A 12,244-nucleotide genomic window follows, 5' to 3' on the forward strand; every position below is an offset into this window, starting at 1 on the left:
TCGTAATTTAATGCAGATTCAGCAAATGTTGTTGTGTTTTAATAGATCTAATCAAGTTCTTCGCTTGAGTTTTTCCATTTTATGCTGCTTCCCTCTTTAGCTTCACTGCAGTTCTTATTACTTTAACAAATATTGTATTTTTTGGACTCTTTTATTTTACAGCAAGTTATTTGTCAGATTTAGATTTTACAGTTAAAACATGAATATGAAGCGTTGTGATCAATTAAAACATTCTAACGCATACTTTCTGCCTGTTATCTGTTTACTGTGAACTCCTTTATATGAATATAAAGAAAATGAATCCAACGTTAGCATTAACGTGCTAATTAAGACAGCAAGCTAATCAATCTGATGAAAGACAGCATATAGCTCCATGACACGTAACTGCTAGCTGTCTAGCTCGCTAGCCACATATCAACTCTTCTTTCCTATAGATTGTTTGTGCTCTTAGCTTAGTAGCTATAGCATTAGCACGGAATTGTTAATTAGTTTAGCAAGCTAAGAGCACAACAAATCTAACGAAGGACATCTCACAATGCCTCAGTGACTAGTAACTGCTAGCTGTCTGGCTCGCCACCTAAGCACATATATTGGTTGTGCTCTTTGCTTGCTAGCTATAACATTAGCATTAGCATCATAAGTACAAAGCAGCTAGTTATGTAGCTAGCTAGCTACTGACATATCAAGTACTTTTCCCTATAGATTGGTTGTGCTCTTAGCTTGCAAGCTGTAACATTAGCATTACCTTGCTAATAAGGCTAACAAGCTAACAGCCCAATTAATCTGATCAAAGACATCTTGGGATATCTTTGAGAGGCTACTGCTAGCTGTCTAGCTATCAAACGCTCCTCCTCATGTACTGCTTGCGCTCTTAGCTCGCATGCTATAAAATTAGCATTGACTTGCTAATTAAGTCCAAAACACAAAGTGAACTTGTTGATAAACTGCAGATATCTAATCGATAAATTGATCAGCAACATGTGGGCAAAACATTAACGAGAAGAACTTAATATGACAGAAACAAGCTTTGGGAGAAAGTTGACTCAGATGTTCATGAGCTAACGTGCAGGTAGCGATGCAGACATTTTGGCTTCACTTCTGGGTAACTGTCACGTCTGTGTTTACAGTCTGTGATCGACAGACGGAGCGGAAAGTGACAGAAACGTACGCATTAACGAGAATAAATCAGATTAACTGTCAGGCTCAGCCTCAATGTCAGACTCATTTTAAAAAACTCCCGTGAAGGCAGCAAATAAATTCCACTGAGCTCCATGATTTAAACCGAATTCATCAGGAAACTGTCTGAATAACATCTGAGATTCAGAATCTGCAGCGTGTTTGAGGGATCGTGCAGCAGCCTCCTAATGCTCTCTTGTGCTATTAATGTTTACAATATGAGAGGGGGGGAGAAAAAAAAACAGGATGTTCCCTGCAAAGTTCAACACAAAGAACACAAAAACAACACTTGTCCTCTTTATTTCAGTCAGCCTTGGTGGAGGAACCTCCTGAGAATCCGCCGCCTTGTTCTGCACTTTAAGTAAAACGAGAGCTGCTGTATTTTAAGAAGCACCGCCGGGACTCCATTTAGCAGCAGCTGCTAAATACGCTCCACGTACAACAGTCCTCTTTGGCAGCTGCTCGGTCATGCACGACGCAGCGAAAGAAAGCAGAGAATTAGTTTTTATTCATGTTTGGCAACAAGATGCACACACAGAGTCCACGTCGCTCGGCTTCTGTCGGAGTCCTGCAGTCACACGGTGGACGTGCAAACAGACTGAAAATAGCAAAGGCAGAAAGCACTGATTATGCCGGATGACTCATTTCTGAATAATACATATCATATTAGGGCCGCCGCTGGAGAATATTTTCATTATTTTTCAGCATAAAATGACAATAAAAAAAAGTGGGGGGAAAAAAAAAAAGCCTGTCGTGTCAGAGTCCACCGAGATGTCCAGAATCTGAATAGCTGGAAAAACGCTGAAGTCTGAGAAGCTGCAAACAGATTAATAATAAATAACACAAACTATGAAGCCATATTACTGCAGATTAAGCGACACAGCAGGACGTAAGCTAATTAAATTAGCTGCAAGATAAAAGCAATAATAAACCATTATTACTTAATAATGTAGTTTAAGTTTGTATATTTGTATTTTTACTTCCAGTGGAGGGTTGTTGTCCTGCAGTGCTGCTACTTCTACTTCATGTTATGTGTCGCGTCATCCTATAATCATTAATGCATTAGTAACGTGAATCTGTAATACTCGTGTCAAGTGCATCGAACCTCGTCAGCGTCGAACTTTTCCATCTCGGCTCCTCGCTGACACGATGCTTTTATTAGCTCCAGACCCTAATTCCTTTAAAAACCAGACCTTAACCCAAATATTAAATGTGGAATCTCAACACTCTTCCCAAAAAAAACGTGTCCTCTGAAGGTCTTCAACCTAAATTTACCAGCACTCAAAGTGAAGTTAGCGGCACTTTTTTTTTTTTAATGGTGCTCTGCTGCCACCAAGTGTTCAACATGCAGCATTTCTACCTTTGTTTTTTTTTACATTTTGAAGGTCTTATCTGAGGATTTAATAAAACCGAAGCACATGTCGTGTTTGTCGGATTCACAGTCAAAGGGAGACTAAACAATGAGTTCAACAGCGACATTCGACTAAATTAAATTTTAAAAAACCTGCTGCGTCGCCTGCATGCCGTATGAATAAACAATATTATCACACTTGATCTGCAGCATTACGAGTCCACATTCACAGTAGCTTCTCCTTCCCAGCAGCTGTTTTGTTCCAAAGCGATGGGAGTTTCTTCACCGTTGCTCCCTCGGACAGTTCGTCCACGAACGGTTTTACGTCAAGGAGAGCAAGTTGATGTCGTAGCATCCGTCCACCTGCGGCGACAAACAACAGAACGTCTCAGTTCACACGTCGGACACGGAGGCTTTCACTTGTTTCGTGTTGGACTGACGTCTACCTCGATGCACTTTTTTTTATTTCAGTTTTATTTCACACGTGACGAAAAAGAGCAACGACATTTCTGTTGGTGAAGCTCTGTTATGTGTTTAGATTATAAACCAGGAAGGAAAACGTCACTGATTCCCTCCAAAACTAAATCATTCATATAAATGCGCTGCAGCCAGCCGACCAATAGCTTGAACTATCTCCCGCTGGTTGACGAGAAAACTCTAGTGGTGATAAATGTCTTGAGTTTCGACGCCGTAATCCTGTGGCTCAATCCCTAACCGGCAGTTTTTAGCTAAATTCCTGATTTACGTCAACATTTGACAACATAAAGTACAGATATTAGTCAAAACCTACGCTGATATATCACATACTTCATGAGATTTTTGAAAAAAAAGTCCCTCAAGACACTTAAAGCACTCTTTATGTTCGATCAGACTCTGGATCGACGACACGATGAGAAGCAACCGAGAAAATATCAGGTTTTTATCTTTAATAGCTCCTGAGGTCGACGAGCGATTTCCTGAATAAAAAACATCTCGGCGAGCGGTTGACGTAGCCAGTCGAAATTAAACAGGAGCCATTTTGAACATTCGTAGTTTATGACGATAAAAGCTTCGAGCGAATCCGAGACGGTCGAGCAGAAAGTCGCTGAAGACTCGAGATGAAACAAGTTTGACCGCCGTCATTGCTTTTATGGAAACGTTTACATTTCTGTTTATCTTTATTAGAAATGAAGACAAAAACAACAACTATCGGAGGTTTACGGTCATCAACATGTGGGTTCTGCGGCACCGAAACCACGAGACGCCGCCGAAGAAGACGACGACGATTCTGGATTTTCACACACCGGCTGTTGACAAAAAGATGTGACGCAAATGTTTGTGTTCTTCATACAGACGACGGCAAAAGCCTCTCAGATCACGTCTCCTACATGTAGTTGGACGTCGCAGCTTTTCCGTTTGTGCAGCGAGGTTCAAGTACGAGTGCAAATGTATGATAAGGCAGGCAGCTTTTGAGGCTGAAAAAGCAGATTGCTCTTCCACTTCTGCGTCGTCTATTGACTGTTCAGGTGCTCAGGAAAATGCACCAGAAGGATTTTGTGTTTTATTTATTTCTCCTTTGACGGAGGAAAATCAGCTTGTGTGACATATTGATGCACTCAGCCCTCATCTGGAGCCTAATTTTGGCTCTTTCATGCCTCCTCCTCCCATTAGTGTCGGAAACGTGTGATTTTTTTCTTAAATATCTCCCTAAACCAGCTGCTTGTGTTTCAGCTCACGTCGAAGCGTCCGATGGAGGCCGTGGTCTGGTTGGTCTGCATCACCTCCGTCAGAGCCCACATCTGCTGGATGCTAGACGACACCGTCTGCGGGTCTGGGAGGCCCTGAAAGAAATCACACAGACACGTTATTTACTGTTTAAACATCTGATTCATACAGCTAGCTCCTCCGCTACAGCATCTGAATGAGGATGCTGGGAAAGCTTCACCTCCTCGTGGGCTAACAGCTCGGCTCTGTGCATTTTTCACATAATCTGATATTTTCTTAATGAGAATTAATAATGAACATATAATAAAAATCAAATCAGGAAATTTGAAGATTTTCGGCTGGCATGAATTCTTCACACCCCTCCTGGAAGACAAGCTCTAGCTGGGAAATAATTCATCGCTCCTTCATTTATTCGCCCAACAGTAGTTAAAATTGAATATATCGAGGGTAAAAAGCCGATGGAGCACGAGGGGAGGCTCTCATCAGGCTGAGAAAACCCCAAACTCTCAGAAAAAACACCGAGGATGTGACCTGGTGTCCTCGACGGGAGCTACAGCTGCATCCTAAAAAGCTTCTAGTCCAGGAACTAAAATGTTCCTTTAGATCGCTTGTTGTTTTCAAGAGACATTAAGTTCAGACAAATTAGTAGGAACATTTTTGCTTTACAGTCTAGTCGGTGACAACGTTGAGATAATAAACATTTAAGCCGCAAGTGGCGATGGACGGGTCCTCACCGTATGATTGTCGGCCTTCGCGCACATCAGGGTTCGGCAGAAATGCGCTCCAGGCGGGACTCTGATCCTGCGTGTCGAGTTTCGGCCAGATCAGAGCATGTGCGGCCCAGTTACGAGCCACTTCCTGTTCCTGTGTGTGGTGTGGCGTGCTGGCAACGCGCTCTGGTTTGGACTCGGAGCATGTGTGTGAAGTTTGATGCCAATTGAAGCACATACGGGCCAGTTACACAGCACGTCTCATATTTTGGGGATTTATGGCGTTGTGGCCAAATTCCATTGGTCGCCATTTCCACACCGTTAGACTTGTGCGGACACTTTTAATAACATTGAATCACCACCTCCTGTAGTTTGTGCTGGCCAAATTTCAAATGTGTACGACCTTGAGGTGATAGATTTTGAAAATGGCCAAAAATGAGCGAAACTCGCCAAAATTCTCACCGTGTTTTTTTCAAAATGGCGGACTTCCTGTTGGGTTTAGGGCTTGGTGCTTATCGAAGTTTTTGTGCGTCCCGACCTGCTACACATGCCCACCGAATCTTGTAGCTGTAGGTGAAACGACCTTCCGACGGGACTCCGTCGAATGCCAGAAACACAGCGAAAATGTGCGAAATGGCCATTGATCAAAATTGCACAGCCCACCATTTCCACGCCGTCAGACTTTTGCGGAGTGTTTTTAATAACTTTTAATCACCATTTCCTGTAGTTTGTGCCGGCCAAATTTCAGGCGTGTACGACCTTCCCTGTAGGAGGAGATAGATTTTGAAAATGCCAAAAAAATGGCCAAAAATGAGCAAAAATGGCCCGCAATGCTCAAAGTTTTTCCAAGATGGCAGGTTTCCTGTTGGGTTTACGAAAACACACAAATGGACTTTTTTTGAGCAGCACGAGTTGTTACACATGTGTACCAAATTTCGTAGCTGTAGGTGAAACGTAGTCCCCAATGGGAATGAAATATTGTAGGAGGCGCAGTTGAGCCATGTTGAATTTTAGAGCTTGGCCCAACTGGACTTTTTAGTTCGTCCCAACCTGCTCTATGTGCCTTTGAAATTGCATAGCTCTAGGTCAAACGTGCTTACGATAGGAAGAAATTTTCAAGGGGGCGCTGTGGAGCCATTTCGACAGTGACATGTCCAAGTCCCCTATAATGTTGCGATTGTCGCCAGTCCTGATGTGTTAGTGCTCGGACTCTAATAAAGCGACCGGTGACAAAAGTGAACGTGGAGGAGATTCAAGTCGAGCTGCTGCTTAAATCGACTTAAAGTAAATAGATTTTACAAACTAGCAGAGACGACTGAGACCAAGTGGCTGAAACTGAACTCTGTGAATCCCCAGAATGGACCACAGATGCTGCATCCCTAATTTCTAGGGAACTACCCCGCCACCAAGGGTAAAATCAATCATGTGTGTTTTTCCTGTAAAGGTTCCTCGTTGCTGTGGAAACATTTACCTCCAGGTCCGGGTGTTGGTCGACCAGAGTCAGGTCTGACAGCCAATCAGAAACCTCCTTCTCTGGGTCCTGGACAGGGAGCAAAACAGAAAGCGAGTTTTTTAATCCCTGCAGCTGATTTTTGTTCTTACACGGACGATATTTCTTCAACTTCACTGGAGTCGCTCCGAGCGGAGATAATTAATTGTCGGGATCGGACGTGTGTTTACAGGCGCCGAAGCGTTTAAACTGAATATATAGTCTTTGACGCGCAGGTCCACCTGCTGGGAAGCGTCTCATCTTCTGGAAGAACAACAACTTTATTGAGAAAATCTAATTAACTTGAAGGGAGAAAACGACGAAAGCATGGAGCCACGCTGTGTCCTGGAAACACAGAAAATCTCCTGCAGTCAAGAAAAGTAAACTGTTGTGTCGATTAAAGACCGAGAACCAGAGAATGAGACGGACAGAAGTGATCGGATGCTGGGATTCAGTAAAAACCAACTGGATTTCTCTTTTTTTTTTTTTAGGTTCTTCCGATTCTTCTGGAGCCTGATGGAGAAGTTCAGTTGCTTTTTTCCGAAGCTTCTGGGACTGATTCAGAGTCTCGGTGGTTACTCATCGCTAATGTTTTTCTATTTTACAGATTATTGATCCCTCGATGTGATCGTGCCGGTCTGTTCGGACATGCTGTTATTCTGATTATTAGTGGAATATAATAAGTACAGTCATTGTAAAACGAGATCTGACCCGTTTTGACATTCGACAGCAGTAAAAAAAACCCTAAACGTCGTTCTTTTGGCCCAAAATACACACAAATGTTATACTTTTGTACAGGTGCTACGAATGTTTTGCACAATGAGGCTGTTTGGGGTCAAATTTTTAGATTTTAGTTCCACCAGTCGAGGAAAGTGGTGCTTTTAGGGACTCTCGAAACTCTCTCATTTACATTTATTAATGTGACATCGACCGATTAGACATCCTAAATAGATCTGTAGTTTAAAATTTGGTACGGACACTTATAAATCATGAGCAGTATGTAAAGGCTAAAGATGCTAAAAACACATAAAAATCGGTAACTTGTGCAATCACACAACAAGCGTCTGAACAAAATCCACACGGACTCCCAGAGAACAAGGACGAGGATAAGTTCGATCCGGCGACTAAAACGCTCTGGATTGTCAGAAAGCACAAACCGGGATGACGCCTTTTGCTCAAATAAAACAGCAGACAGTGATGGCGTGCACTAAGTGGTAAACGGGGATTATTTTCATGTTTTTTTCTTGCTCCGGAGCGTCTTTCAGCTCCTCGTTTTGGTTCTAACATCGTGAAAAACGTCTCTCAGAACGGTGACGACGTGTTGAGTGTTTACAGACTAAACATCTCCTTCAGCTTTAACGGCTCCCGTTTATCATTCTGTCCAAATACTCGCTCAGCGTCGAAGCTTTGACGGTTACATTCAGCCGATAATCCGCTCAGGTGGCAGCAGAACATCCAAACGGCAACGCTTTACTCACTACGTGGATACAACAGCCTCCCTCTGAGCTGGCAAACTGAAAACCCAGAAAAGTAAAAGCTCTTCCACGTCACAGAGTTTATTCTCTCTGTTTTTTCCCCCCATTTAGTTTGTGATCAAGTTTACGCCCCCTGTTGGCTGAAATACAAACACTGACCGGCTCCAGGTGAGGGAAGATCTTGACGTCCTCCAGGCTGAAGGTGAGCCAGGCGGAGGACGGCTGCCTCAGGATCAGCCTCACCGACACGACGTGGTCCGCCTCCGCCTGCATCTGGCAGCAGCGAGGAAAGACACGGAGGGATTACACCAGAGGGACGGGGATGGATCTGAAAACGACAGTCATGAGGGCATCCTCCTCTGAGCCGGAGGAACATCGGCTAACGAAACACTGGACGGGGACGTTGCTTCCTTCCCTAAACACGACGTTGCACGATAACAAAGCGAGGACGTTCTCAATGCAACGTTTGAGGAGCACTTTTAGAGGAACTAAAAACAAAACATCGCCTGAACTTTGCAGAACTTTCTAGAACAAAACTTGATGTCAGATGAGCTCAGGAATGTGTTCTGTGCAGTGAGACAGAATCTTTTGGGATTATTTCTTTGACAATAATTTAAAAAACACATTTTCAAACATTTTCTCTAAGTGTTCACTGCTGCAAATGTGATGTAGACGTGACTGCAGAGATCTGTTTTCATACTCGTCTCTGCATAAACACAGCCTGCAGCTCCACCTCTCTGGTTTCTACGGTTTCTCACTGCTCAATGGAGCCATTTTGGCTCCGTTCAGCCGACGTTTGGATCGTTGCAGCAATAACACGCACCACAAGGTGATGCCAGGTCGTTAAAGTCTTCTCAGGACTGCAAACTATTCCCAGTGCTTCTCATTGTCGACACAAATTCTCTTAAATGAGCATTTTCACATGAACTCGCTGTGTGGTTTGTCATCAGTTACACAAATGCAAAACATGTTAATCAACAAAATAATAAGCAACACACCCCCCAAAAATATAATTATCATGTAATGCGAGCAACACACACTAACCGAGATAGTTGTGATTAAGTGTGTGGATCATCATCTCAAAGTTTGAAGCCTCTCACAATAAAAACAACTCAAATTTTAGGACATTTTCTGGAGAAAGGTTTAGCAGGTTTCTAGTGCATCCTCCTCCTACCTGTTCATTCTCCTCCTGTGCACTTTTAACTGAACATCGTGCCTAAATAATGTGATTTACAGGCCAAGCTGCATAGAGAATGATGTGTTTTTGAAGTAATTATCACTGAAATGGAAGAAGGAACAGTTTTTTTTTTTTTGTCTTTCAGGTTCAAATCCTGCTGCATAAAACCGCCGCAGTAACGCAGCACCATGAACATCCCTTAAGGCTAAAGATGACAAACAACAAGCCGTAAAAAGTGAATGAACATCGCTTACGCTGTCACAATTAGCCTGTAAACCCGTCAGCCTCGGAGCGCCGTCTCAAGTAAACACAAACTAAATCATCATTCACCAGCTGGCTCTGTTTGCTCAGAGAACAAACGCGGAGAAAGAAAAGGAAAAAGAAGTCTCCGCAGATCGACATCACGGCGACTCTTGTGCCTTTTCTCGCTGTTAGCTTGACGCCCGGTGGGACGAACGCATTCACAGAAGTTCAGCTGCAGTCGACAGAAGACGGAGGGTTTTCTAAAAGGGAAACATTCAGGAGACTATTTCTGTTCTGACTGAAGCAAAGTGTGACGAAGAAATACAGAATCATTTGTCCTGCACATTTTGCTGCTGCTGTTCTGTTAGCATGTTTGCTAATTATAAGAGGAGTAAAAAACACCTGAGCCCCTTTAATCAACATGAAACAGGATGCCCTCGAGTCATAATAACACAGCTTCAAACCCAACAGGCGAATAAGTTCCACTAATTCAAATCTGAATCATGTATTTTAAATTGGCGCAACAACGCTCGCAGCTTTCAGCAGACAGAGCTGAGAACAGGCTTAGCTGTTAGCATAGCATTAGCCGCTGTGAGAGGAGCTAGTTTCCTGGTTTCTTGTTCAGTTTTTCCAGTTTCTGCTTGATAAACACTTCTGAGACCTCAGAGTGACGACAGACAGAGAGAGGAGGCTCATCGCACCTGAAGTAGAGCATTTAGTTCATCAATAATCAGTCAATTATTATACAGATATCAATAATCCAAGGAAAAAAGGAAAAAAGTTGGCCGTGATAATTGGCCAGGCGATCATCAATAAATCAACAACACAATAAAGTTTATCTTATCTTAGCCTACCTTAGCTTAGCTTAGCGTATCTTAGATTGTCTTATTTTGTCTCAGCTTGATTGTTCCAATCTTAGCTTCTGTGATCCCATCTTATCTTATCACAGCTCATCTTAGCTTAGCTCACCTTATCTTATCTTACCTTCACTTAGCCTACCTTATCTTAGCTTAGCTCATCTTATCTTAGCTTATTTTAGCTTAGCTTAGGTCATCTTATCTGAGCTCATCTTATCTTACCTTATCTTAGCTTAGTTTATCTTAGCTTAGCTTAGCTCATCTTATCTGAGCTTCCCTTATCTTAGTTTAGCTTAGCTTATCTTAGCTTATTTTAGATGATCGTCTCTCAGTTTATTTTGGCTTATCTTACGTTATCTGAGCTTAGTTTATCTTAGCTTGTCTTTGCTTATTTTATCATATTTTATTTTAGATGATCCTTTCTTAGCTTATTTTGGCTTAGTTTATCTTATCTGAGTTCATCTCATCTTATCATAGCTTACCTTATCATAGCTTCACTTAGCTTACCTTATCTTAGTTTAACTCATTTTGTCTTATCTCACCTTATCTTACCTTCGTTCATCTTTTCTTATCTTAGCTCATCTTATCTTACCTTCACTTAGCCTACCCTATCATATCTTAGCTCATCTTATCTTAGCTTATCATAGCTTTCCTTAACTTAGCTTATCTTACCTTTGCTCATCTTTTCTTATCGTAGCTCATCTTCCCTTATCTTAGCTTAGCTTAGTTTATCTTATCTTATTTTATCTTATCTTCTTGTCTTATTTTATTTTGTCTTATCTTACATTAAATCAAGTCTTCCTGGTTTACTTCCCCTGATGAGTTGGATTGATCCTGTTCTTTGTTCTTTCACCCTCCGCTACCCGTCGCCCTGCCGCCCACCTGAGTCCTGTGGATGGAGTAGTAGTCTTGGGAGCCCCCCTCGGTGTGGGGGTTGTCCATCAGCGGCAGGTCTCTGAGGGCCGTGCACCACTTGGCCGGCGCCTCCTGACCGGGGCTCCTCCTCAGCAGGCGCACCGTCACGTAGGCCGTGTAGTAGTTCTTAAAGGTGATCTCCTCAATCTGAAACACAGGCGGGAATGACATGAAGCTCCTCAGTGATCTCCTGGATGAAACCAAACTTACAGTAAATCAGGCTCGTTAGGCCACGTTGGCGCCTGGAGGAATTTGCCCGCGGACCGTCTGGGGTCTTAACCTGTTGTTTAAGCAACAGCGAGTCCGCCAGATTAACATGAAAACCCAAAGTCGGCAGAGGCGTCAGAATGCTTGGTGGAGATTATTCCTTTGTGCACAAGCCGGCTCCGGGCGGACGCCTTTGAAGCTCGCAGCTTTGAGCTAATGAGGAGTCGCTCTGCATTAAAAGTGATTTTTAATTAGGACTAAATGCCGAAAAAGTAGGTCAGCAGCCCGAAATGTTTCGAGCGTCTCCGCAGACGGAGGCGCAGCGTTGTACTAAAACAAATGTTTTTGCATGTGTGTGTGTTTGCTGGTTTATTAGCTGCCAGACGGAGGGATGGTGAGAAAAACCAGGGCTGAGGAGACTTTTAGCTGCATGTTGGGAGAAAGAAAAAACACAAACCAGGAAGAGATCACACACATTATTCTCCTGCAACAGTACATTTAGAAACCAAGCAGGGCAGCGGATACGCATTCTCATTGCTGAGTCTTGATCAGTCATTTAATTGGGTTGTTTATCTTTTTGTTTATTTAGCTTTTCCTTGACTACGTTTTGATGTTTTTGGTATTTTAATGCAGTTAAATGGATGCGAGGCAGGAAGCTCATCAAGCGCCTTGTGTTTGCAGGAAATTTGGTGATTTTCTGTTTGTCTCCAACAGTTTTTCTGCTTTTTTGCAGCATTTATGGATTTTGACATAAAAAAATGATGCAAATAAGAGCGACAATATGATACTGGAATAAAAATATACTCAAACTACTAAAAGTAAAGGCGCTAATCGTGCAGAATGTTTTATGTTATATAACTGGGTTACGACTATTAATGCACTATTGTTTTTGAAACGTTAATGCTGCAGCTAATAAAGGTGGAGATTTAGTTCAAAATCA

The 12,244-nt window shown here is 42.7% G+C and overlaps 1 protein-coding gene across 1 annotated transcript; it reads right to left on the reverse strand.

Annotated features, from left to right (window-relative positions):
- Positions 1-1,662: 1,662 nt before the first annotated feature.
- Positions 1,663-11,268, reverse strand: LOC103375448 (nicolin-1-like). The gene is made up of 5 exons (XM_008305740.1): positions 11,065-11,268; positions 8,065-8,178; positions 6,413-6,481; positions 4,243-4,347; positions 1,663-2,890 (listed from the first exon to the last, which is right to left on the reverse strand). Exons 1-5 carry the CDS (start codon positions 11,266-11,268, stop codon positions 2,849-2,851), a joined length of 534 nt encoding a protein of 177 aa, XP_008303962.1. The 3' UTR covers positions 1,663-2,848.
- Between the last annotated feature and the right edge of the window lie 976 nt (positions 11,269-12,244).

The sequence above is a fragment of the Stegastes partitus genome, unplaced genomic scaffold (assembly GCF_000690725.1).
Source record: "Stegastes partitus isolate 25-593 unplaced genomic scaffold, Stegastes_partitus-1.0.2 Scaffold2599, whole genome shotgun sequence".
Taxonomy (NCBI): Eukaryota; Metazoa; Chordata; class Actinopteri; family Pomacentridae; genus Stegastes; species Stegastes partitus.

Bases quoted from the DNA above. Each gene is read 5' to 3' on its own strand.
- LOC103375448 (XM_008305740.1), bottom strand. From the start codon at position 11,268: ATGTCATTCCCGCCTGTGTTTCAGATTGAGGAGATCACCTTTAAGAAC. The intron at 8,179-11,064 runs GTGGGCGGCAGG...CGCTGCTGCCAG, and splicing joins ACTCCATCCACAGGACTCAG to ATGCAGGCGGAGGCGGACCA. The intron at 4,348-6,412 runs GTAAATGTTTCC...GATTTCTTTCAG, and splicing joins ACCAACACCCGGACCTGGAG to GGCCTCCCAGACCCGCAGAC.